We start from the raw sequence: 27,862 nt of genomic DNA, 5'->3' as shown, positions 1-27,862 counted from the left end.
CTCTGTCCTTCTTTGCTGTTTGGTCTTGCACATTTTTATCTGTAGAATTTTAGGATTTTTTTTTAAAGTTGGAGAATCCAGATAACTCTAATCTAGATAGTCCCAAGAGATTGTTGTTTGTGGATTGTTTTTGTTGTTGTTTGGTTTTTAAGCTTCTTTGGCTTTCTTATAAGGGCTCCAAAAAAATAAGATGCTGTGAGGAGATATCCCACCATGTCACAGACACATTCTCCCATCTGCTGACAATTCTACGGTCGTATACATGGAGGTTTAATGTTCAAAGCCTCAAAACAAGACCCTTTGAAATCTAATCCTCACCCACTTTAGCCATCTCCTCTCTTGTCTCTGTATACTGCATTGTTAAGCTACGTTGAACTATTTGTCATTCCTGGAAAAATCATGTTCTTTTGTCTCCATGCCTTTGCACATGCAGTTCTTTTTGCTTAGAATGACCTTTGTTACTTGTCAAATAGAACAGTTCAAAATCCAACTTCTCCGTGAAGCCCAGTTACAGATTCTTCATCCCCACATAAGCCACCCCTTAGATTATAATCCCATAGACATTTGCACACACTGTTATTTTAATATGTCTTGGAACTCATTACTATTATTCATTATATACCTATATTGCTATCTAGACTATTAGTTCCTCCAGTGCAGGGACCACATCTTCTTATAAATAGCAACCTAGGGTAGCCTGGCCAACAATAGATAATGGGGTGAATATTTGTTTAAAACATGAATGAGTGAATAAATGATGAAGGAAAGTGGCGAGAAGATACCTATAAATAAACTGGCTACACACACATGTGCACACACACAGACACACACAGACACACGGTCCAGGTAAGTTAGCCACAAGGCAGAGGGTAGATAAAGCCATATGGAATAAATTCTGTCTCAGAGAATCATCCATTTGTAACTTTTTGTATTATTGTCCTTGATCAATTTCCTTCCTTGTCTGAAAGTCACAAATACTTATTGCTACTTTCTCCTGGTATATTAACTTAGATTTTCCACACGGGAATTTGTTTTAACTCTTACAGGTCTAGGATATGGTTCTTCTACTTCAAAAGAATACTCAGCTCTTTGAATGTATGCAATGCAGAACGCTAAGTGGAAAACATAAATACTCACACATTGCCTCTTACCTGCACCTTCTAGAACATTAAATAAAATATTCAGGACAATCAGGTCTACCATTGATTTTTCCATAATATCCCAATATGTATCATTAGTTGGCAATCTGTCAGGCAGTTTTCAATTCAAGTGACAGTATTCCTGTTCAAACCAATGTTGATTTATTTTGAGAGAATCATTTAAAGGAGCTAGGCATCAGAATCCTGATTAAAATCAAGACGTATGGCATCTTCTACTTTTCTTTTATCTTGTCATTTTATGAGGAAGAGCACAGTCATTTGTCTGGCACTTTATATATACATAAACTCATGCTACTTATCACTCCTAGTTCCATTATTCTCAAGATAGTCACTTTTTCCCCCCTCCTAACAGTTACTCCATTATTTTATTAGGGTCCAAAATGAGAACTTGTAAACAGTGATGATCAGAGAATAATGGAAATTAGAGATGGAAATGACAGATTAGGTCTCCTTGTCTATTTCCTGAGGCTAATGTTCCTGTCAGTCTGTAACTCAGTGCTTTCTCCTGTCTTGTTTTAAATGACACCAAGTCTGGGGCCTCCACAATTTTCCCTCGAGGCTCTTGTCTACATCCTAGGATTGTGTCTACACACAGCCAGAGGGAATGAAGAGGGCTTGTGCAATTACCAAGTGAAGTCAGGCCCATCCTCGCAAGATCTGTCTGCAAGGCAATGGTTGTGAGGGCTTGAGCGATTAACCACCAAATCCAATCACTGCACAGAGCCAGCCTGGATCATTCAGGGCAAAGAGTGAAATGATATTTTGTGGTTGTTTTTCTTCAGCAGCAAGTTTGAGGACTAAGAGATAGAGAGGGGCTTATCCATGAACTTTACAATATTTTTCTCAGTAAGAATCATAGTCAACTGAGATTCTCAGTAAGGCCATAGCCTAAGCTGAAATTCTGCCTCTCCAATGACCATGCAAATATTTCAGAGGTTAAGAGAGTAAGGGGGCTAAGCAGACTTCAAATAGCCAGTGGTCCTTTTTATTCACAGCTCTATAGACCTGTTTTAGCTAAGCCCCCTGCCCTTACCACCAGTCTTTCAAAAACAGGGCCATTCATATGTATTTACACTTCTACAAAACCCTTTCTCTAAATTTTGTGGTAAAATCTGAAATTCAGTCCAAACTGAGCAATCCTTCATTTTCAATGACAGAAAAATTTCCTGGCATTTTGACTCCCCCAAGCTTGCTGACCTGTGACTCAGATTTCCTTTTCCTAAATCCATTCTCTCCTGTCCTCATACCTCAACCTCAACCTGTTCCAGAACATTTGCCCTCTGCTAACATCTCTGGGCATCTATCATGCCTTGACTTAGTCATCAGCGGGCCAAGTTCTCAGAGTAGAGTTCTTCTTTCCCTTCATCATAAATCACCCTTGTGGACTCTTCAATCATTTTTATTGCTCTTCTCCAAACTCTCACCCATTTGTCTCCATATTTATTGCTTTGAGGGACCCAGAACTACATTCAATATCCTTAGGTTTAGTCTCACCAGAATCATACAGAAGGGGCTGATCATCGACCTCAGGAACATGCGTCCTCCATGGCTATGCCTGAAATTGTACAGGTTTCTTTTTTCCACCTTGTCAGGATGTGAACACACATCTAATTTGCAGTCCAATTAATTATACCAAGATGTCTTTTGCCTTGATTACGCTCTAGTTTTTCCTGTTTCATAGATTGGTAGTAGTAGTTAGTATGCATTGATCCTTCTATCCTCCTGTCCTCTCTGCAGCATAGCCAATGCAGAAGGCAAGCTCTCAACATCGTTTTAGAAATAGAAAGCTGCTTTTAAGAAGCAATTGAGAAGTAACTACTTTATCCTAGTTATGTGTGCTTGTGGGGCAGCAAAGATCTCACAGGGAAATGGTAACTGGGGATCAGGCAAAAATACTATCTCATTCAATACATAGCTCTTCCTGAGTCTTTGCATTTCACCCCTGCTGACAGTCCTGGGGAAAACAAGTTCCTACTCATATCAGTCTTGCAAAGCTTGTCAAGCTCTGGAAGAGCTACCCTGGAGTCTGCGTGGCTTTGCGTGTCTCCAACAAAATCATCAGCTAAGTTCTGCCTGTGGAATCCTCGTGGCTGGTGGTGGTGTGAAAAGGAAGAGAGGGACAGCTTGATTTTCAGATCCCAGCTGGAGGCTGCGGGGCTGCGAGTCAGAGGCATCATCTCCTTACTCGTAAATGGAGAAAAAGATGATATGGACGTCACTGGAATGGTATAAATATGGAAATGCACAGTGACATTTTTTACCCATTTGCTGTTCAGAATATAACCACCCTTTACTTCTATTCCTCCACACACAGTTGTTTCACATCATGTCTGGGTAAGGGAGAGGTGATAATTTGGGAACCGGCTAGCTTGCCATTCCCTCACTTACCCCTGGTTTGTCCCCCATTCATTCCGAATGCAAAGATGTTTGTGTACTGGATCCTTCATGTAACCTTCATAGCAGAGGCATTCCCCTTAGGAGCAGGGTAAGGAGGAAGAAACAGAAACAAGAATGAACTGGTTAACATGCCTGTGCTTGAGAAAATTACTACGAAATAGTCAGATTAAGCTTTGCCTCTAAGAGCAACACAGCCCGGACAATAAATCCCATTATTTAATATTCCCCTCCCCACTGCCACACGAATGAACACACCCACCAACCACTCCATTTTCAAGCAGGTGATCATTTCCACTGGTGGAGGAATCTAACATTTACAAAGCACCTACTATAGGTGCTCCGTAAGCACGAAGACCAAAAACCCCTTGAGGGAAGGCACTCTTTCATCTTTATTTTCTTAGTCTCCTGTACACTGCAAGGTACATACCAGATAATCAATAAAAGTTTAAAGGCAGCATACATGAGTCATATACTCAAATATTTCTAAGAATCTGAAAAAGTAAGTGTTACTAGCTACTTGATGCTTATGGGGGAGCTGAGGTTCAGAAAAGTGAGGGGCTTGCCAATAGTTTCAAAGTAGCAGAGTTAAGATTTGAAACTATGCCTGACTCCAAAGGCCCTTTCCTCCTACCCTGCTATCTTACTAGCCCACAGAACAGCTACCACATTTAGAGGAGGCCATGTATACCTATTATGGTTTTATAGGAATTATGGATTTTAGTTTTTAAGTGAAAATGGCTAAACATCTTGGAAGTCGTAGGTAGAAGGATAATCTACAATTTTATATTTCTTTAGGATATTACTATGCTTCATTACCATTAGTTACCCTGTTGGTATATCAAGAAATCCTGGAACCCTCTGCAACTGTTTGCAAGACCATGTATGTGCATAAGTGCATTTTTCCAAGGCAGGGTTCTATAACATTCATCTCATTATCTGAGATTCTCAAAAGATGAAGAATCATTGCTCTACTTAATACCGATCTAGAGGAAAATTGTTGTGTTTCCTTATGCTAATAATTCTTTATGCAGTGGTATGGATCCTCAAACTACTGAAACTAGTTCCACTAAAGCACTAGGTTTTCTTTTTTCACTGGCTGGTTATTTAATTTATAACTAGTGAAACAACAGGGTGTGACTACCTGAAATTTGTAAATAACAAAGGTATCATGCCCCAAGGAGACAATGGTCATACAGTTTCTTTATTTCTCAAGGAAAGGACATTTAAAAGGATATGAAGAAATAGGACATGAGCTTTGAGTGCTATATTCTCTTTCCAAAGATAAACCCTAATAAAAATGAAGTGAAGGGGTCTCACAGTTAAGGGGAAAGGGTCTGAGATAAGGTCTGGGCATGGGTGTTCTTGGTAGAATGTTAGCTCAATCATTCATTTCAAGATTGACCCATAAACCACTGTCCTTCAGGGCTGCACACTCATTTTCTTCCCCTCACCTGCTCAGCTAGGTGTGCTAGGGAGTGGAGTGAAAAGGAGTAACTTCTTAGTTTCTGAAGTCTCCACAGAGAGTTTTAGATCAGTACTTTGTCTCCTGTATGGAAAATTCAGGTTTCCACATAGGCTGGATCTACAACAGATTCCAATTTACTGGCTGCAGTGGTACTGAGCTATATCTGGAAATGGTCAGGGAGCTGAGTCAAATATACAAAAACACAGCTTGAAATTATGTAATTGATGATAAGGCTGGCGGGTGAAGGCTGTTTCTCTGACAGAAGAAAAGATAAAGAAGACAAGTACCAGGTAGAGCAAAAAGAAAAAGAAACAGAAAAAAAAGTATTAGGATACTTATAGGATACCTTATCAGTTTCAACGCAAATATAGACCCTAGTTTACAAGCAACACAAGGGCAGGAACAAGGGCATTCCACTGCCCCCCAATATGAATAAGCCTGCAATAAATACTTGTACAATAGAAAACAAAAATTAATTAAAGAATGTTGTCTAAAATCACAGATAACCACCGCCACCACCACCTCCCACCCAAAATGTGGATGTCTAAGCCAATTAATGGGTCAAGTTTCCAGATATATTCCTTCTGAGGGGAAGATCCTATTTTGATGTCCTTGTGGACAATTGAGCATGGGTATGATGATAAAAAACAGGAAGTAATCTTGGGAGGTTGCCAAGCCCATCACTCGGACTCTTACAAAAGCCTCAGATGGACACCTAGCCTAGAATAAAGGATTGCCAAAAAAGCCATCCTCTTCCACATCTGAAATCTAGTTAGCGTAAAGTACGTAAAAATAAACGCTATAACAACTCAGAGTTCAAGCAGAGGCTTATTTTCCTAATGATGGCAATACCTACCATTTCAATAGCACATTTACCTTTCTCAAATTGCCTTCATAGTCATTATCTCCTTATGAGGCTTTGATCATTCATTACTATGTGGGGACACACTGTAGACAACAGATGAAGATGTTCTCCATAGAATGGCATTTGCAGCCCAAAGTCAGAGAAACACAGACATTCTAAAACATATCAGCATAGAATTTGAGGCTCTCCAAAATTTGCCTCTCAAATGATCCTCTTTTCCGGAAACCACCAAACTTCCCTCTTAAGTATTCCTTCTCAGAACCAGTTTGGCCATCTACACTGAAAGGAGTTAAGACTTGATGAGGCAAGTTGCTATGGTAACCAACTGCTAAATCTTCACTTTAAGAGGGGTTTCGTGCAAGCACAGGCTCCGACTGTTAGCTGTGAATTTTAAAGACCCCACAAGGGTGTTGGATGCCCTCCTAAGCTAGGAGTGTTACAGTCCCCGCATCTGCTGTGACAGATGGCGGGGAACACATGACTTGCCTACTCTGTGGTGGTGCACATAGGAATCCAATAGAGAGACGTGCCACAGCCACGCATAGATGCCCAGCTGGGAGAGAGTGTGCCCTACAGGAGGCAATCAAAGGCAACGGCACTGCCAGGCAGTAGCAGCACACATGAGGTGAGTTGAGCGATCAGTACAGGGCCTAGAGATGGCTACACTTGAATTGCCTGAGGGCAAATGTCTTGAGGTACTTTGTATAATGGACAGTGCCTTCTGTCATTTTCCATTCTTCAGACAAAGGACTGAGGCACGAATTTCATCCAAGGATTGAAGAAAGACCACAAAGCTAGGGCTCCTTGGACATGACAGCCTCACCACAAGTTCTTCATGAGGTAAATGAAGGTCAAGACCAAAAGCCCTAAGGAACCTCTATCAGGTTACAGGTAGCTCTTGGCTTTTATCAAACGGAATTGGATGTGCTTCGTCTAAAAAGGGAAATTTTGTAAGACTGGTCTCAGGCAGTATCTAATTTTCTGGTCTCCTTCCCCTGTGGAGATAACAGGCAAAAGGCAGGCCCAGGGTCAAAGGGTCCCACAAAATGTCGGGAGGGGACACGGTGGGAAACATGCCCAAAGTACAAACTGAAGTGGAGCCAGAAAAGTGAGTTTGGAATGAGTAAGCAAGAGACAGGCAGCAAGGACAAAATGGGGGCTGAGCTACTCTGCCAAATTTGGTTCAAAAAACCAGGGAAGGCCAGTGAGAGAAACAGTAGTTCAGAGGAAGCAAAGGACAGGTGGGCTGGATTGAGTCTGGAACCTGGCTGTACACATTTTTACATGGTTGGGTCTAGCTTGTGGGAATACCTGGGACAGAAGGGTCCTCAGTGAACATCTTGGGTGGAGATTAAAACTTGATTTAGCTTGGAAGCCCATGTTCCTTGCAGACCCATGAAAGCTACATATCTTGAAAAGGGCAATGAGGATTGAAGGGGGAAGTGAAATTAAGCAGGTGTGTGAAACCAACACAGCTTTCCATATGGCAGAACTAAGGCCAGGAACTGAGGGGAGAGAGAAGTCGCTGAGACTTAGAACAAGGTAGTCTGTATTTCCACAAAAAAGAAGAAACAGGGCATAATAAAACAAACAAAGCCTCTTAGAAACTCCAGGGAAGGGCCAATCCTGGCTGGACCACCAGCCAGGGCACTAAGCCATACAATTTTGGTGCTTTGCTGTTAGCCCAGCTTGACCAGAGACAGGTCTTGGGGTAACAAACCTGGGAGGAACTGGGAGAGAATTCCATTGTGTGGGTCGGCCGAGTGCTCTGTGAGAGGGCTGGAGTTTGGCTGTGGCCTCTCAGAAGGAGAACAATTCTAATCCTTCCATCCTGCTTCCCTTCCTGATGCAGGAGCAGTGGGAAGGCAGGATGGCCTAGTGATCACGCATGTAGCTTCTGGAGTCAAGAAGCCTGCACTGGAAGTCTGGTTTGGCCCTTAACTAGGCTAGTGACCTTGAGCAAATTAGCTAACGACTCTGTAAAATGGAGTTTAAAATACCATCTACTTCATAGGTGACAATTCGCTTACATAATTTAAGTAAAGCACAATGCTTGACACAGAGTGAGCTCTCAAAAAACTTTACCTATCAATATTTTTATTGTAAACCATTTTCCATTTTCCACACATTCCCCACTGATTTCTTCCCCACCTCCACCTGAAAGGGCAGGCGTGGAAATGGAACACAGTATACTTTATAAAGTTGTTTGTGGACAACCTGGGAACCTTAACCCACAGGCCTCCTGAGTTGCTAAACATCCAAACTCTAGAGGCATAACTTGCTATAAGTTAAGGACAGCTAGAACAGCTATTCTCAGGGAAGGACAGATGCTGTAAAGGGTCAAACTGTACTCAGCAAAAGATGGGAAATGTTTAACAGCCCTCAGGGCGTGGGCCTACTTTTGAGGATTGAATTGGTCCCCAACCCCCACCCCCCCAAACCAAACAAAACAAAAACACATGTTTCAGTCCCAACCCCTGGTCCTGTGGATGTGAACCCTTTTATAAATAGGGCCTGTGAAGATGTCATTAGTTAAGGTGAGTCCAAACTGAATGAGGGTGGGCCTTAATCCAGTATGGCTGAAGTCCTTAGAAGCAAAAGAAATTGGACATGGAAAGAGAAGCCACAGGGAGTGGCCAAAAGCTGGAAGTCAACAGAAATCGGAAGAGAAAGGACAAGATGCTGCCATGTGCATTGTCATGTGATGGAAAAGCCAAGAACCAGAAATGGCTGGTGCCAGCTCCAGACAGCCACAGTCCTCAGGGAGAAAGTATTGCCTTGCTCGTGCCTTGACTCTGGACTTCTCCTAGCCTGAAAACCATGAGCCAATAAATTTCCGTTGTCTACACCAACCCACTGAATGATATTTGTCTCAACGGTCAGGAAACTACAACATCTACCATTTCTCAGGTAAACCCAAATTCAAATCAGAAAGTCTATGGGTCCATGATGATTATGGAAACAGCCAACATTTGCTAGTGCTTATTATATGCTGGCATTGGGCTAAGAGCTCTATGAACATTTTATCCATCCTAAATAATCTGTTGTTCAATGCAAATGTACAGGGTGCTGGAATGGAAAACAAAGCAGAAAATTCCCTCCGGCTTGAGTTCTTCATAGGTTCCCGACACATCTTTAGAAGATCTATATAGGTACCCTCTATAAATTGGGGTGGGAGGAGTATAAAAAGGGAGCACTGCACTGCTTGTTCTTTCTCTCCTTTTCCGGTGTGTTCATTTTCTACAGCCACTGTAACAGATTAACACAAACTTACAACTTTCAACAACAATAATTTATTATCTTACAGTTCTATAGGTCAGAAGTATTCTGGATCACTGTGCAGGTGATGGGGAGAAACATGCTTAGTTGTGGGACACTCTTAGGAAGAATCCCTGAGGAGAGCTACAGGTGCCAGAGGCTGTTTCTTTGCAGTAGACTGTTTATGTTTGTGTGTGTGTGTGTGTGTGTGTGTGTGAAGAAGTATACATGTGCATTTACACAGTTCCACACATCCAGACGGGCAGACCCCTCAGCATGGCTGGGAAAGCACATGTCCCAACACTATGACATTTCCAAGTGAGCTAACTGAAGGATTGCAAAAATAACATTGACTTGACTTGCAGCCAATTCCCACACTCAGCTCTTTGGAGAAAGACTTCAGGATAGAGTGTGGGAGGCGATAAAGTTTCTTACTGATGAGCGTGTGGGATGACCACATCATCCCATCTACAGAAAGGAGCAGGATTGGAAGGGGGAACTTTCCAATTCAAGTATTCATGAAAATAAAAGTCTTTGCAACATCATTCCTCAGCTGCTGCCCAAAATGAAGATGTTGCATCTTAGTTCTGTTGTAGGGTTTCAGCTCTTATTTTCAGTCTCTCTCCATGGCTTTCCAGTTGGAAATTCATTAGTTGTCACAGATACAAGGAAGCCATTAGCAAGGGAGGGGCTTCGCAAAGTCGTTTTCAGCAAGTATTAGAAAGAAGACATCTGAAGGCACTGAAAGTTAATGGGAGACCTTTGCTGTAGATAAGCCACTTCCTCAGTGCCTGGCACCTGGAACAGTGATGTTCAGGAGTGGCTGTGGCTGAAATAGTGTTTGAAATACAAATACGTTGGATCTGAAATGTCTGGGGACATGAAGCAACCCTTTATAATCCCACCACTGCTCTGATTTCATGATGGATAAAACACAGACTCTGCCTTTTGGAGCAATAGGAATTTAGGCAAGTTATGTAACTTCTCTGGGAATTCAGGTATTGCTCTGAAATAAGGAGGCTGCTTCAGTTTATCCATGACACCCTCCAAGCTTTAAAAAAAATCAATTCTTTTTTTGATTTGTAATTAAAGGTATTTCCTGTTGTTTTAATCCCAGTAGACGCACCCAAGGCCCTTTGGAGATCATTCTTCTCTCAGAAGTGAGTTTAACAACTGAGGTTGCCCCCGAGTCCTCCTCATCCAACCAGCTGGAGAACAGAGGACCAGGGCCTCACTCCGCTGCATGGAGAGGCCCCAGCTCTGAGATGAGCTCTTTTCCCTTTCTCCCGAGCACACTGGATTTTGGGCATGGTGCACAGCCCATCTGTTTGGTGTGGTGTTTGCCTGACAGTGTGGGAGGAGCAGCAAGCAAGCATAGTCTTAGACATCAGATGTTTAAAATGCTGTACTTTCTCCTCCATACGGCGGCTGAGAACCTCTGCGATGGGCCCACGTAAAAACAACTTTTAGACATAGGAAGGTGAACTGTAGATACTGCAGTTACCTATCATCATCCCTAGAAGATGTAACAAAGGGTTATAACCAAAGTAGGGGCTGGATCTTTTAGACTCAACCTCTAAGAAGATGCCTCCGCCTCAGTGTCTGAAGAAGACATGGGTGTGAGTATGCGTATGTGTGTGTGTGTGTGTGTGTGTGTGTGTGTGTGTGTGTGTGTGTGTGAGTTCAGATGTGTGTGGCAGGTAAGGGGTGGTGTAGAAGATGTGCAGAGAGCTTGAGGATTTGGACTCCAACTCCTGCAATATTTTGCTTGCAGGTCTTAGATACGTCCTTATCCCATTCCTTTTCTGAAGAGCAGCATTCAACTTCTCTGGGAAGGATCTATCTGTGGTATTCAATCTGCTGGAAATAGGTATTTATAAAGACTACTGTAGTTGAGCCCCTTGTATAATGAAAGTGCAGAGCAACACAGAATGAGGGATCCATGCTCACAGGTACGTTGGAGCTCAGCTTGGAGCACGCCCTGCCCAAATTTGGACCCTTGCTCCAAGAAGTGTCAGTCCCATTGGAGAGTATAAGAGCCTTAAAGATGCCCATACTTTTTTACCCAACAGTCAGTCTTCTAAGAATTCATCTGAAGAAAATAACTTCAAATGTGCCCTGCACTGATATGCTAAGATGTTCATTTTAGTGGTATTCACAAAAATTAAAAAGTTAAAACATCCTAAAGGTCAAATAATAGAAGACTGTTTAAATGATCTATGATACAGACATACAATGAAATACCAAATGACCATTAATTTATGTTACTGCGGATTATAATGGTTCTGGAAAACTCTCACAGGAGAACATTTAGTGAAGAAAGCAGGAAAACTTTTCTAGATTTAGTATGTTTCCAAGCCTCTTAAAAAATCATGTATAGAGAAAGATTGCAAGGGAGGACATTAAGATTTTAAGAGATTAGTTCCAGGAATTATAGATGAATTATAGATGATTATAATTTTCTTTTTTGAGATTCTCTGAATTTCCTAAATTTTCTATAATAGATATACTCATAAGAAGTCCAGCCCCAGTAGCTAAGTATCCACTGAATGGATGACAGACAGGCTATGGAGACCCCTAGGATCCTTCCAAGGCTTCTGCCAGTAGGTGACCCCATATTTTAAGCCCAGTGTGCTCAGCAGCCCAATCCCACATTGGCAGCTTGTATGGCATGGTCGAGGCTCCTGTTGGCAGTGGGACAGTTGGGGGAGCGGGGCTTGGGAGGGATGGCCTGAGTTTTGGGAACCGATCGCAAGAGGCATGATCCCTCTGACAGTTACCCGCTGCCCGGTGCTCCCGCCTACCAGTTTCGGGGTCACATTGGTGTTCACATGGATCCAGGAGCCGTCTTGCACAGAGGTCCATGGCCCAGGGCCCGCTGGAGTTCTGCTGAGAGAAGAGCACCACTTGGGCAGGGTTCAGCCAGTCACTGGCATCTAGCTGGCTCCCCTCCAGCAAGATGAAGCGGCTCCCTGTAGGGGGAGAGAGAGGAAACTTGCCCATGCATGCACACAAACATACACAAGTCACTGCAGGCAGAGTAAAGGCCACTCTGCAAGATTGGTCCCAATCCGAGCTCAGCACTTTCACAAGTCCTGGCCCTTCATTAGCTCCAGAGCAAGGGACCAGCAGATGGAGACTAAGTCATCACTTGGGCTTCTGTGAGGCTGGGGACATTTAAGCCATATCATGTCCTGCCTCCTTGCCCCACCCCATCCCAATCAGGAAGTTCCTGGGGATACAGGGAGAGAGCCGCTCTGTGATGGCCTTGGCATCGCTCCATCAGACCCAGCCACAGGCGCTGGCGCTTGTCCGAGCAACAAGGATCTGCTGCCTATCTTCGCTTGCCATGAAATAGCAGGCCCTCTAGCACCGCGGACAGTTCCCACCTGTTTTCAGCCTTACAGCAACCGGGAGAAAAGACATTAACAAGTCAATTAGGTGCTCTGGGCTTAAATAATTCAGGGGCTCTCAGAACTTATATTACTCCCTCATTATATAGGGGGCTCCCTGGATGAAAACAAGTTATTGCTTCAGAGTTCTAGGCTTAGAGTGAGCTACTGCAATTAAGAATTTTCCACTTGGGCATACCAAACTGAAGCATCGCTAATCCTTAAACATCTCTTCTACTCCATTTAGCTCTACCTCTCTCAAAGGCGAAGTGAATCTTAATGTCTACCCACCTGTGGACAGTGTGCTCTGCATTTCTCTACCAAGTCAGGGTCTTATTTAAAAACAAGCAAAAAGGGAGGAGGCATAGAGAAGAGGAGATGATCTGTTAATTGCTGTTTTTTTTCTAAAATCTGTTTATTGATTTCATCTGAGGATAATCCTATTTTGCCCTAAGCCTCATTTACTGGGTTTATGTTTTTGTAGTTGTTTTTCTTTCTTACTACAGTAATACATAACAGAGCTCTCTGGTTTCTCAACCCCTTGCCCAACCTGAAAACCATCCTCTTTGGGGGAGGAGGTCTCATCCTCAGAAGAAGTGGGCTCACCATCAGCGATCAAGTGCTCGGGGACGTGCAAGGTGATTTTGACGATGAGAGGGCAGCTGACATGAGAGGCGCACACGAGGCCGATCACACAGCTGGTGATGCTGATCAGCGTCAAGGTGGTCTTATTCACGGGACTTCGGGGAGAGCCCACTGAAAACAAGACAAAGCAAGACACATGGTGAAAATCCTGGCATTACAAGTCTAGCTTGGTCTTTTGCTCTTTCACTCTCCTCTGACTGACCTGACAAAGAGGGCAGGCAGGTGGCAAACCTGGTCCTCAGTGGGAACTGTCTCTAACCGCATGACCTCAGGGACCTTAATCCTCATGGGAAACCACATCATCAGCTGGAATCAGAGGGGACTTGGCCAAGTGATGGCTCTCAGGGTCAATGATGGTCAGTTGAGTGCAAGTCCTCTGCACTGTTCCCTGGGCCAGTTTCACAAGAGTGACCATAAAGGAACTCTCCATACACATACATCCCATCCACTTGCCTGGCTGAGCGCCTGCCTCTTGCTAAATGGTGGTAGGAATGTTTTAACCACACACTTGAAATCTCCTTAGTTCCTACCTGTGCTGATTTGAATCTGTTATGTACCCCAGAAAAGCCATGTTCTTTTGATCCACTCTTGTGGGGGTAGACCTAGAGTGGGTGGGACCTTTTGATTAGGTTGTTTACATGGAGATGGGACCCACCCATCCAGGGTGGGTCTTACTTAGTTTACTAGAGTCCTCAAGAGACATCAGAGCTGACACAGACTGAGATACTCAGAAAATGCCCAGGGACATTTTGGAGCCAGCCATTGAAAGCAGAACCTGGAGAGAAGCTAAGAGATGAAATCCAGAGTTTGCCCTAGAGAAGCTGAGAGAGGACCCCCAGACACTTAGAGAGAAATACCCTGGGAGAAACAAGCAAGGACGTACAGGAGCTGAGAGAGAGAAGCTAAGACAGAAGCCTAGAAATATTTTGGAGAAAGCAACAGAAACCAGAAGCTAACCCCAGCAGAGGCCCAGCAGACTCCAGCCATGTGCCTTCCCATGTGACAGAGGAACCCCAGATGCCATCAGCCTTTCTTCAGAAAGGGCATCGTCCTACTGATGCCTTAATTGGGACATTTTCATAGCCTTGGAACTGTAAATTTGTGACCTAATAAACCCCCATTATAAAAGTCAATCCATTTCTGGTATTTTGCATTTCGGGAGTTTAGAAACCAGAACACCACCCCTCCACAAAGAGGGTGCTCTCCAAAAAGCATCTTTTCCACTCTCAGGATCAAACTACATCTTCAGGATGAACTTCTTGAGCTTGAGGAACCTCACCCTTACTTTATGGGCATGAGTCTTACCAAATGACTCTTACTCTGCAAGGCCTGGAATGAGGAAAATGAGAAAATGTTGCTCTGTCTGCATAGGAAATGTTGTTGTACTAGAAAGTTCTCTACAGTCCTGCAATCAGTGGAATAAGATTATAAATGGAAACTTAGTGAGGAAATAACTGTTGGGGGATAAGAAACACTCCTAGGTAGGTAGGGACAGAGAAAGGGATGGGGTGGGGAAGTTTTTTTTGTTTGCTTTTGTTTTTTTTTCCAGTAGAGAGGATAAAATCATAGTAGGCAAGACCTTTCACAGGAAGCAGGACACATGTGAGAAAGTAAGGAAGCAAGACAAGTTGCCAATTAAGGTGTGTGAGTCTTGTAATTTTCTTGTGTCCTAGGTTAATATTTATTAGTAATAGTATTAAAAGGCATCCAATAGGATACACTAAACAGGTGGTTGACACTGCTGTCTTACATACATTATTTTATTGTTAATGTCTTCTTGTTTACAACAAACCAATAAGCATGTACAATAACTATCCACTTTACATATCTGGAAAATAAATCTCAAAGAGATTAAATTAATAGTGATAGTTAATATTTATGAGGTGGTGGTATGTGTCAGGCAACAGTGCTCAGGGTTTTAGATGGCTCAAATCATTTCAGTATCACCACGATCTTATGAGGGCAGCTCCCATAGAGACACAGAGGGGTGGTGACGTTACAGGACTCATCCAAGGTCAGTGGGCTACTAAAGAATAGAGCCAAGATCAAAGCACAGGTCTAGTTGAGGCTGTGGCCCACAAGGAACAATGTGTTATTCAGTCTTCAGACCCAGTGGAGCCTTTGGACCCACAGGGACACAAGTGGGGAACAGGTCCCCTGAGGTGGGTGTGTCGGCAACAGATGGGAGGGAGGGCCTTACTGGTGATGTCAGCCTCTGAGTCCTCTGTCCCTTCCTACCTGGAGATATTCTATGCATGTTAGTATCCTTTCATAATGGAATCTATTTCCTCACACTCACAAATCTGCATCATCAGGGCAAGCCTAGCCTCGACCACCAAAACATACCTTTGCAACATAGCCAAGACTAAACGCACTTGAAATTATTTCAAAATAAAAAGTTAGAAAAAGTAAAAACTAAACTTGCCACCTTCCCTTAACACCTCTCCCCTCTGAATTTCACTGCCCAGCAAATGGCATTGCCATCCACTTTGTTTTCCAAGTCAAAAAACTTTATCATGTCTAATGTCTCTCTCATTCACAACTCCCACTCCCATGCAACCACCAATGCCATTAAATCTTTATCATTTTGCTCCCAAATTTCTCTTGCCTCCATTCTCTCCATCCCCACCTACACCATCATCTCCCATTGGGACTATGGCAATAGCCATCCCTGCCTCACTCTCACCTATCCTCCACCCTACCCCCAAGGCATCCTTCACAACACAGAGTTCACCGGATCCAGGATCTTTAAGAGCTTTCAATGACTCCAACTGAAGTATCAAGTTCAAATCCCTTGGAATCAAGGCCATGTTCTTTCCAGCTTCTGCTGGTCTTCTAGTCTTATTCCCTAAGCAACCCACAAATCTGCACCCTAAGTGTCATTCTAGTAAATTATTTACAGATCCCTGACTAGACCATCATCATTTATGTCTTTGCAACTTTGCACATATTATTTCCTCCTCCACAGAATGCCATTTTGTCACCCTGTCAGCCTGGTATACACCTACACTTCAAGTCTCAGCTCAAACAACATTTTCCTGTAGATGCTTCCCCAAGGCCTTCAAGAACAGATTTCCACTCATTCCCTGGTGCTCCTCTGGGCCTCGGTGCATGCTGCCATTGTACACAGCGTCATCACAGTTTGCAGACACTCGGCACTGCCCTCCTGTGGTGCAGTGACTTGCTACTGCTCTTCCTGCCTCTCTGGTCCTTCAGCACCTTCAACCCATAATCCAGCATCTCTCTCAGCTTCAAAACTGCCAGTGGTCCCCTATGATTCACAGAACCAAGTGCAAAACTCAGTAACCTGGCATATGTATGATTATGGTAGCTAGTCCTGTTCTCCAGCCTCATCTCCTTCATCCCTAGGACCTCATTTTCTCTCTCAATCTCTCTCTCTCTCTATATATATATATACATAATGCATATAAATTATATAACATATACAAATTATATATATATAATTATATGTATATTTCCCAGACTACTGTTGTCATATTGAACTACTTCTACTTCATTGAAAATATCACATTCTTTTGTACCTTTAAGGCTTTTAATATGCATTTTGCCCTACTTACAAGGCCCTTACCTCAGACTTTGCCTTTTTCAAGAAATTCTATATGTTGTATATATAACCCAGTTCTATTTATTATCTCCTTTTTTGCCTCCAATTGCTGCCAGGTAGAACTAACCATCCACTCTTCTTCTTAGTACTCATTTTAATTTATCCACATTATTCAACGAGTGATTATTCACATTTCAATTCCTGTTATTCACACTTATCACTGTGCCATGTTTTCATGCTGCTACTACCTTTCTCAAAGCCTGATCCATAGCAGGTAGGTTATTAAATGTTTTTCCTAGTCTGACTAATGTATCCAGTTCGATTCAACAAACATTTATTAGGCATCTAGAGGCAAAGTCCTTCATTAGGTACGTTGGAAAAACAGAGATAAATTAGACATGCCCCATCCCTAAGAAGTTTACAACCTAGATAATAGCAATAAACAGCTGATGCACTAAGAGAGCTTGCTATTTAAAAGTAACAGTTTTATGATTCCTTACTTGTTGCAAATAAACTCATTCTAATTCATTCCTATGGGTTCTTAAATAGGATTTTATTATAACAGAACACACCCTATAGGTCAAGTCTACACTTCATTGGCCTCTGAGGATGGTCTAGGGTGAATATCTGACATTTACAAATATGTATTGAGGATCAAGGGAGAGAGGGAGACTAATCTACATTCTCACCTCCGGGATGCTGGGGTATCAGCATGACACTGTTCAGAGCCTCATTGATCTCTTGAGAAAAATAGTGGCAAGAACTTTTAGACTGAGAGCAGCAGGGACTACAGAAACTGAGATTGAGGAAGAAGAAGTTTTTCTTTCCAATCTCTAGAAAGAATGTCCTCAATAAGAAGTGAACTCAAGGGAGCCAAAAGCCAAAATGTATGTGCCTTTTGAGAATGCTGGCTGATGATCGGTTGGGAGAAATGCTATTGAGTGTGACACAATGTGATGCCACTCAAATATCCTCCATTGTATCTCGGGGGACTGTCCAAAATTCTTTAAGATCAAGTAAGAAACTGAGAGCCAGGCTGCACTATGGAGACTCCCAGTAGCAACATCAATAGGGACTTCACAGTGCTTTACCAGTTTCCAAGAAGGCACAACTGAATCTCACTTAATCCTTACAGTAGCCCTATGCATGAGGTATTAACTCATTTAACATGTTAGGAAACTGAGGCTCACAGAAGTTGTGCTCATCCAACACCAGACAGCAAGTAAATGGTGAAGCCAGTTGGGGCTTCAACCCAGAACTATCTCAGTGAAGATGCTGATTTCCAGCAAAGCCGTAGGCAGCAGTAGCCGAGCTGTAATTGGAACTCCTGAAGCCACTAAACATCAGGGTAGATGGCACGGATGGTGGCTGCATGCAAGGACCATTCTGTGAATACTGAGGAGAACTCATCAGCTAGTTGGGACCCTGTCAGGAGGGGACTTGGGGCTTGGGGCCCTGTGGTTCTACTGGGTCAAAGACCATTACGCACATTTTTTTCAGGCCTTAGATCATTCCTCAAAGCCCCCTTTCCCAATCTCTCTGTAGCTCAACCCCATTGCTGATGTGGCTGGGTAAGCAATGGGTAAGAACAATATCTACTCTTTTCACATGTAACACACTTTGTTAACTTCATTTCCTTTGTCTAAACAGCAAAAGTGACTCCTGAAGCTTCCAGAAGGAATTGAGAGTCTTCTGACCAAGAAATAGCCTTTCAAACAATTTGGAAACTTGTTTGAGAGTGCCATTATCTGGGAGAGATGATTCTCTGAGAAGTTCCATTCTAGGCTCTTCTTTCTTCCTTAAGAGGCAACACCAATTGTGGTCCAAGAATTCTTCCTGCAGAAACCTGACCCAGCACCTCTGTGGCTCCCCACCTTCCCCTCCCTTCAGGCCCCTTTGCCACCCTCCGTCCCCTTCCACCTACCTCTACTGCGCCTCCGGCTCCGGGAAGGATCGGTGTAAAAGGTCAGCTGGGGGTCGTTTTCTGCCTCTGTGCCAGAATCCCCTTCAGGGTTCAGGAAGGCAGATCCAGCTGTAATGAAAAGGAGCAGAGCGAAGACAACATCTTCAGTTTTGTCTTCTTAACACCAAATCACTGGACCAGTTCAACAGGAAAATCAATGACACCAGTGCGGGTTGACTAGCAATCTGGGAGCAGTGGCCACAGGTCTCTGGGCTTTCTTTAGAGAGTAAAGAGTCTTAAGGCAGCAATCACTGGAGCCCTGCCCCCAGCCCATGCTCCCACCCACTCTGGCTATTCAGCGACCTGCCAGAGGGGGCATCCAGCAATCGTGGGTTGAAAAGGAAGAATGGGAAGTTCTCCTCATTACAGGTCATGATTCTGGTTGATATGAGACTGGGATTATGTCTTAAGGAGCCTATTTTTTTTTTTTTTTTTTTTTTTTGTATTTTTTTTTCTGGTTCTAGAACATATGTTTAATGAAAAGGACAAGAAAAGAAAATACACAAAATATATAAAGGGAACAAGCCTAATCTCCTCTAAATCCACCATTCAAAGAAAAACTCTGTTAACATTTGATGTAGATTCTCCCTATATATTTTTTCTGATACAGAAACAGATAAAGTTTGTTTAATCCCCCTTAAAAAATGGCATTATGCCATACCTACTGTTTAACAACCTCATTTTGTTTATGTTTTTGTTTTTCCCATTTGACATGGCTGGCAACTTTCCATATTAACAAATACAGATCTACATTACCATTTTCAGTGGCTGCATAGTAAAACACTGGACAGCAGACAGATGTGCCAGGTAGTTAACCAATTCCCTACTGAAGGACATTTACATTATTTCCCATTTTTCCCTCTTTTAAACAATGTTGTGATGAACAGCTTTCTATGCACATCTTTGCATGCCTGTCCAATTATTTCCTTAGGATAAATTCATGTTGGTGAAATTACTAGGTCAAAGGCTTGGCTCATTTAAATCCTTCCTTAAGTGGCACCCAACTGGTCTCCAGAAAGACTGTACAAGGGCACAGCCCCTCTATAGGTGGGTAAAGGATTCTAATGGCTCAGCCTCTACCAATATCAAGGAATCCACCTGCAAGCCCTAGCCTCAGACGGGAATGTACCTCTTGCTTTGTTGTTGATCCGCTTTCTCTGGCTACTTGAGGTGTGGGAGAGCAGGGTGGCCTGCTGGTGGTTGGAGTCCACGGGGCTGGTGGCGATGATGTTATCCTTGTACTTGTTCATCAGTGACAGCTTGGCATTGTCACTTCCTATATAAGGAAAATTCAAGGCAAAACCTTTAAGAGGAAAGTCCAAAAGAAATTAAGAGCAAGGAAATCTGCATGAACCAGTTAGATGTAGTTTCACAGAGTTGCAATAAGGAAACTTTAGAGTGAGAGACTGGCAGAAACCATAATATTTCTCTTCGGTTTCTAGGGGACTACAATGTTATGGGAGAAGAGGTAAAGTAAGGGTGACTACAGTGGAAAATTCAACTAACTATGAATTAATAGGGTCACTTCCTGTGGCCCTGTGACTATAGACAGGCTGCATATTTTTAAAATAATTTAACTCTGATTGCATTTCAGGCAATCTATACACTCTCAGTTTCACCACAACCTGCACCATTCTCTATTGTCTGCATCCAGCTATTTCACATATTTATGTTAACTCTCTGGTTCTTGAAGACATTTGAGTTTGTAAACTCTGAATATTATATGTTTACTTGGTAGGCTTAGCTCTATGCCAGGCGTCATAGGAAGTATGGGAGTAATTGTAGATATATCCCCTATTCTCAAGGAGTTCTCAGACTTTAAATCTTATTAGGAAATAGACAATTCATATAAGATCTCTTCTAGATAAACAGATTGGAAACCTCTATATGATGCCACTCTTTCTAAGCCTTACTGAAAATCCATCTATCTTAAGTGACATTCAGGATCAAAAATGTCTTATTCAAAGATAAGCGGGCAGTTCCTTGAAGGATCACTGCCTTGGGATTTTATCTACAGGGAGTTGCTTACTCATAGAGGTTTGAGAGAGAGGCAGGTGGGCTACTATAAAAGAAAAGTCTACTCCTTTCCTCTCTGCCTTTTGTTTTTTTGATTCTGATCTTGTCCTGGTGGATCAAGTCCAAGTCCCTTCCACCCATTGCCTTCATAGATACACAAAACAAATGTGGTCCACACCTATATTCTATTTCTTCTTTTTCTTTGGAGAATTACATCCCTTGTGAAGGCTGCAGAGGCAAAGGAAAGACAACACAACTAAAATGTACAGGCTGAAGCCTCAGGAGTCATGGAAGAGAACAGCTACTACCCCCCTCCACATGCACACTTCAGTGAAGGATTAAATTGCCTAAGCCAATATACCATGTGGAAAAAAGTCGTACACACATGCTGATCTTCCCTGCCATCTCCTTATTTTCCAGAGGGTTGCTCAATACGTACTAAAATGTCTCTAAACCACTCCTCTGTTGGGCATACAAGTATCTCTGCTTCCAAAGCAGGGTGCAAGTGGACAAGGTATCCAATTTACACTTGTTCTTTGGATTTTCTGGGTGAGAACAGTTCCCATCATCTCAGGAAAGAGATTACTCTTCTTGCCCACCTGGGGACTGGCACATCCCCCTAAATATGGCAACCAGCCACCAAATAAGAAAATAGCAGCTCTTCCCTAGCCACTCCCTGGTCCCCCGAGGCAAAAGACCAAACACCTCCTTGCCCTTTTGCCATCCCCACCTGGTGTGAGGTCCATCCCCGCCTTCTCGTTGCAGCCCTGCAAGGAGTCAAGGGTGCGGGTGACCTGGCTGGCGAAGTCCTCCCCTCCGTTCATGCACTCCCTCTGCAGGTGGTGCCGCAGGTCGGTGATGTCATACTCGTAGCCATCCAGGATGGGTGTCTCCCGGATGCTCAGGGTGCCACTGGAGTTGTGACCCTGCACACGGGCATTGCGCAGACTCTCCCGCCCATGCCCACCGATCAGCACGGAAGGAATGTAGTGGATCTCGTTGGCTGCCTCGGCACTGGCACTCTTCTGGGGCTGGGGGACCCGGCGGCGCTTGCACCAGCGCCGGCGAGTGTAGAGGATCATCACCAGACACAGGATGGACAGCAGCAGAGCGATCATGCCACCCTGGGAAGAGAAGACAATAAACGCATGCAGGAAGACAGGTGGGCTCTTGCCACAGAGAGCCATGCCCCTTCAGCTACCACCATTCATCACTCATTCATTAGTTCATTCACTTGGGCAATATTAAGCACCTATAGCAAACATCATTCAGCAGCAAAGGGACAGCCTGCAGTGACTGGTGTTTAAGGTGAGAGAAAAATGGAATCAGGATACCAGTGATTCATTTCAAGTGATCCAAGGTTGCTCTTGGCTTAGAAAACAATTTGAAGAAGAAAGAAGTTATTGAAATAGTAGCAGTGTGTGTGTGTGTGCATCATTTCAACTGCAGAAATAGGGGAGAGGGTTAGTTTGTTAAGCTACAATGTAAAGGGGGTCTCAGGCCATTATTTAAGCAGTGGAATGACATCAGATTTCTTCCTGTCTCACACTTTAAATCCATCATATGTGAATTCTAACTGTGGCACCACCAATTATCAGTGAGTACAGTAAATTTTAAGTCTGCAGTTTCTCGTCTGTAAAATGGAGAAAATACTACCTAAGCTCCCAGGATGGTTGTAAGGACTAAAGTTAGGTAACTACATAAAGTCCCTATACAATGCATCACATGTAATAGAGGCTGTCCTCAGTGTAACTTTAAAGGCCTCCATCAGAATAATGGCCCTTATCAGGAGAAAACCACTGAGAAATCCAAAGAGGAAATTTATATCCATAAGGAATTTACAACCACGCGTGGGAAGGAATCTTTCCATTTGGACATGACTTCTTGGTTCACCACTGCTTTTCAGACACAGCTTTCTCCCAATCTCACAGACCCATTCTTGCTAAAGCTTGAAGGAAGGGATGGGGACCCATGTCCTAGAGTCAGGTTGGCATAGGCGTTTCCCTCTAAACCTGGTTCTCAAAAGCCATCGCCTCTAAGACCATTACTTAAAAATCTGCCATCTGTCAGAGGCAAGGATGCAGTGCCTCAGAGAGATTGAACACCTCGCCTTGACATCCATCCAGGGCAGAGTTTGGAGGGAAGGCCTCGCAAGCCCGTTGCTGCACAGAGTTCAGTGGGCATAAATCTTCCTGTGCACGATCTTTATTCACTCCCTTTATTTTGGTCAATATCCCTCCAAACCGTTTTCATTAGGCTGGGGTGTGCCAAATGGTTCTGCTCTCAACCTTGAGCTTCAATCACTGCCACCCTCTCATGGGCTAGAGATGAAAACCCCCTAATAATTCCCAAGGGGCTCACCCACACAAGGCTGGGTCAGGATTATTCCCTCAAACACATTAAAGAGGGCCTTTTTCCAGGCTCATAATAATTATGTCTTGGATTTATAAAGTCCTTCTCCCCGTAAATCTTTCCATTTATCCTCCCTTTTCCCATCACAGCCGTGAGCAAAGCACACACATGCACAAGATGTTGTCTCTTTCAAACGGCAGGAGGAGAGACCCGAAGCAACAGGGTCAGCTGCTGAGTGACAGGTCATGTCAGGTGGCTTGCCAGGCTGCTCCTGGTTTTCAAATTTTTCTTTTGTCCGTGGAACCCTTACCCCTGGTGAAATCTTTCGTGCAAGTACAGAAGATCATAAACATGAAGCTGCTCAGGTTCCAATGGGGGCAGAAGAAACAAGCCACTTCCAGGTCCTCACTGACTGCCAACTCCTCCCACCTTCCTTCCCGGCAGCCCCTCAGACACTCACACAGAGCTCCCGGAGTGCAACAAAGAACCCTGCACAAGATACAGCACCTCAACAGCATCATAACTAAGCCCTAGACCACTTCTCGGAGAGCTACTCCTTGCACCCAACCCAACAGTTTGCAGCTGAGCCTTCACCTCAGAGTCAGACCCACTATCCTTTTCTTCACCCCAAATTGAAACTGCAACAATAGGTAATTAAGCCACACAGAAGGAATAACTTCCTGACTGAGAGTTGTCAGACACTGAATTAAGCTAGTGAAAGCGAGAGGTAATTTCACTCCCTAAAGAGCTGTAAGAGTAGAATAAACATCAATCTGAGGAAACGGTTTAAACGCCATCTTTCCAGGTCACACAGGGTTTTAGGAGCCCCTTTCACTCTTACTCCCTAGTTCTCCTTTTGGATGGTCACAAAATGGTTGTGATAAGATCCAGGTCATAGGTTCATCCCCATATGTGGCACTAATAAAGCACCAGCAGCTATCCTTTATCCAGCTTTTCTTCTATAGCGGGCATTTGTTCTAAATGCTCTACATTTTTTAACTCAAAGAGGTTGGTACAATTATTTTCCCATTTGCATTTGAAAAAGCCAGGGCACTGAGGTTTTAAATAACTTGCCCAAGGTCAAGAGCAAAGGAGTACTCAGATGGGAACACGATCACTCCCATTCAGAGTCCGTATCCCTAAGCACAAGCTGAAGCTACTCTGCATGAACTTAGCCCACTGGAAACTGTGTGCCCCAACATCTCTTTCACAAATCGTAAGAAGACAGGGGAGGACAGCGTGGATGATTCTACCCAGGGGCATCCCCATTTCTCGAAGACAAAAGAGAAAATTCCAAGTGTACCTCTGGCTGACAGTGGGTCAAAAGAAACACTCTCACCAACTAAGAACCTTTTACGAAGCGCCCACTAACTGTCCAAATCCAGGATTAGTTGGTAGTGGAAAGACAACACTCACACTTAACATTCTCCATGAGATTCTGCACAACACACGTCACTACATATCCGGAAGATGCCATTAGGCCCTCAATATGGCTGAATTTCAACCAAGAAAAGTGGCATCAGAGTTTTCTCTTTCAGATGAAAGACCCGTCAAAAGTCTCTAGGCTCAGCCCCCTTGTTTTCTGATGAAGAAACCAAGGCCCAGATAAGCCACAGAACTCGCAGTGCAGGACTGGTGCCAGCCTCAGGTTCTGTTCAGTGCTCTTTTCATGGCACCATTTTGTTAGATCATGGAAAATTCCCTTCACCGGAGCTGTGTCTGTGGCCTAGAAACTCAATTAGGGATAGTTAACATTCAGATTTTAAAAAGCATGACCACCTATAGGGGCTACAACACAAGTTTCTACGCCCATGTATTTGGTCTCAAATCTTGCTTTACCAAACATTTCTTCTGCTTAGAGTCAGTAACTCCAATGACCTTAGTTTTCCATTAATTGTTTCTCAGTAAGGAATTCCAGCCATTAGGTGAAACAGCACAAGCATACGTAAAAGGATTTTCAGGTTACTCAAGTTGTGATATGGTTTCTCTGCTTCTATAACCCAGATTGGTGGCAGGTGTCTCAACACTCTGCTATGATTTATCTAATTGCAGCTTATTATGTAAATAATAATATGCATAACATTATGTAATATTAATATGTATTATGATTTAATAATAATATTGTGCAATAATAATAATTTGTAAAATCACTACACACACATTCCTCCAAACTGTTTATCTTCCTAATCCAGTGAACAGGTAGTAGAAACATATAGAACGTGTATATGCTAGGAAAAGGCAGGTATCTAGTCACCTTGACAACTTTCCTGGTACCTTGAGGACTTGGAAATCCAGTGCAAAATTACTTTTGCATGCCTGTGACAAAATTTAGTTCTTTGACATTTTCATTATTTTTAACCCTCTATTTCCACAGAGGATTTTAAGCTCTAGGGTCTTTCTTTCAAATAATCTCATGAAACAAAGAGGTGGCAGATAGAATGGGGGGGGGGGAGCCTAAGCCAAGGACTGTAGCTGGGAGGTTCCTGGTAACCAAGTCAAAAAGAGAAACATGTGCGTGTCTCTTCTTATCTGACTAAAGAAAGTTTATTGGGAGAGTAAACTTGAGTACAACAACAAACATAATGGGCAGTATCATCACAAAAGCTTTACAGGGAGCATACTGGAGTTCTCACATGCACATGCCTCACTTCTGAGTTCCTCTATTACCCTAGCTGTGTTCAGAGTGTATTCCTCGTTTATTTGTGTTAACTCCCATTTTTATGGCATTTAAGAAAAAAAAAGGAAAGAAAAAGAAAAACATTTAGGTGGTCTTGACCTAGGCAACAAGTAACAAGTTACAAAGCTTGAACATTAAAATAAACCAAAACATTGACTAAAAAATATGGAATTGTTTTGCTCTTTGTTCATCTTTTCATGAGTTTTCTGATTATTCTATTGATTTTCCTGAAAACTGTTAACATTTTGTAACCAGAAATGTGTTTGGGGTATTTGAGAACTCCACATCTGTTAACAAGTTGCTTGCAGAAAAAAAAAATGAGGCATTTAAAATTATATTTCTCTTTAAAAAATCAATAAATCATTTGTACTGGCTTTAATAGAGATCAAACAAATAAAATCAGCTTTTACTTTATTATAAGACTGACATTTTTGGCACTTACCTGAGAGAGTATACGAGGTTTGTCAGATAATTTGTAGATTTTAGAATTTCTATATAACAATGTTTTATATAACATTGGCAGTGATTGCCCAGGAATGGAAAATCCTAGGCAGATCTCCCCTTTATGATCATGCTAGTTCTCCAGGTCCACCCACAAAGCTGTCTCATTATCTGACCTGTGTATTCATCCTAGGTCCTGAGTCACACCTCCCTCCCTGAGGTCAATCCTACTCATCCTTCAAAGTCGGTTCACTGATACTTCCTTGGCCAACTCTTCCCTAATCATATTGTACTCGCCATCATAAGGCTTCCATAGCACCCTCCACACAACTTGAACCACAAGTACTTTTATCTTTGATTTGCTTATTCATCTCATTTACCAGGCTATGGACTTCACGAGGGCAGGGGCAATGTCTGATGCCTCGTAAGCTTCAGGGTTGAGCACAGTGCTAGCAAAAAATGGGCGTTTGTACAAAGAAGGAGAAAGGGAGAAAAGGAGGGAGGGAGGGAGGGAGGGAAGGAGGAGAAAAGATTCATAAACTGTGAACATATTTCTGTATGAACATCTACGTATCTGCAAGCAAAGCTTATACAAGAAGTTGCTTGTGTGAATCATTCATTCATTTCATTATTCATTCATCTGACTAGTATTTATTAATGCCTGTTTTAGCAAGGGATGGTTCTGCTGGTCTCTGTTATGGGGATACTGCAGTGAATGATACAGATAAGGTTCCTGATCTCATGAAATTTACACATTCTAGTTAGAGGAGAAAGTTGGCATAATTTTGTTTCAAAAGGTAAGTGCATGTACAAGAGGAAGACAAAAATAGATCGCAGGTACTGGAAATGGCCAGTCATTATTCCCACTTCTTACAACAAAAGAAATAAGGACAGGTGAAGATATCTTAGAGTAAAGGTGACACTCTTGTAACAACCCATAGGAGAGTGGAATTCTTCCTTAATCCCAAATCAGTGTCACATGATGAGGAATAAAGAATCGGGATCTCTCAAATGCTACCAAAGTTTAGGGAGTCACCTAGGTTTTGTGAACCACTGGCACAGAAACAGAAAAGCCGAGAGTATGTTTCCAGCCACCATCTGTCAAGAGACTGCAGCCAATCAATCAGCTCACATTTCAAAGCTTAGTTTCACCCTAGGAGTAACCAGAAGAGTGAATCGGAGATATAATTAATTATCCCTCAAGGCGACTGGACATACTGAATTCAAATTACATTCCTAAAGGAATTAAATGGTGGCTAAAAAATAAGAATCAAATGGACAAGCTGGGTGTCCCCTGTCCCCTGTTTTTCCTCAATACCAATGCCTCAAGGTCAGGGCTAAAGACCCTCTTTCATATATGAAAACAGTCACTCACATCTGTCTCCGGCTTTCAAAAAAGACAGGCCAAGAGAAGAACAATGGCTGCAAGCCTATATGGCAACTTGGGTCACAGTCTAACCTAGACCCATAATATTTCAGCCCAGGAGAAGGGTAACAGATGAGCTAGATTGGTGACTTCTCAAGGTCCTTTCCAATCCTGCGATTCTGCGAAGCCACTGGAAAATTAGACCTAAGTTCCTAATTATATGAAAGTTGCCAATAAAATACCAGGTGTGACTTTGTACAAGATGCATAGCCTCTCTGAACCAACTGATCTCTTACAGTT

General features: G+C 43.0%; 1 protein-coding gene across 1 annotated transcript in view; it reads right to left on the bottom strand.

Moving 5' to 3' along the window:
• ASTN1 (astrotactin 1) overlaps positions 1 to 27,862 on the bottom strand; it is a 360,836-nt gene that overhangs the window by 181,822 nt on the left and 151,152 nt on the right. The window contains exons 3-8 of the mRNA XM_037825286.1: positions 21,457 to 21,850; positions 19,840 to 19,986; positions 18,672 to 18,779; positions 13,144 to 13,293; positions 11,950 to 12,117; positions 3,549 to 3,633 (exon numbers count right to left, since the gene is read on the bottom strand). Coding sequence (XP_037681214.1) covers positions 3,549 to 3,633; positions 11,950 to 12,117; positions 13,144 to 13,293; positions 18,672 to 18,779; positions 19,840 to 19,986; positions 21,457 to 21,850 — 1,052 coding nt within the window. The remainder of the gene's footprint in view (positions 1 to 3,548; positions 3,634 to 11,949; positions 12,118 to 13,143; positions 13,294 to 18,671; positions 18,780 to 19,839; positions 19,987 to 21,456; positions 21,851 to 27,862) is intronic.

The sequence above is a fragment of the Choloepus didactylus genome, chromosome 2, assembly GCF_015220235.1.
Source record: "Choloepus didactylus isolate mChoDid1 chromosome 2, mChoDid1.pri, whole genome shotgun sequence".
NCBI classification, from domain to species: domain Eukaryota; kingdom Metazoa; phylum Chordata; class Mammalia; order Pilosa; family Megalonychidae; genus Choloepus; species Choloepus didactylus.
This window is presented reverse-complemented; position numbering and strand designations above follow the sequence as displayed.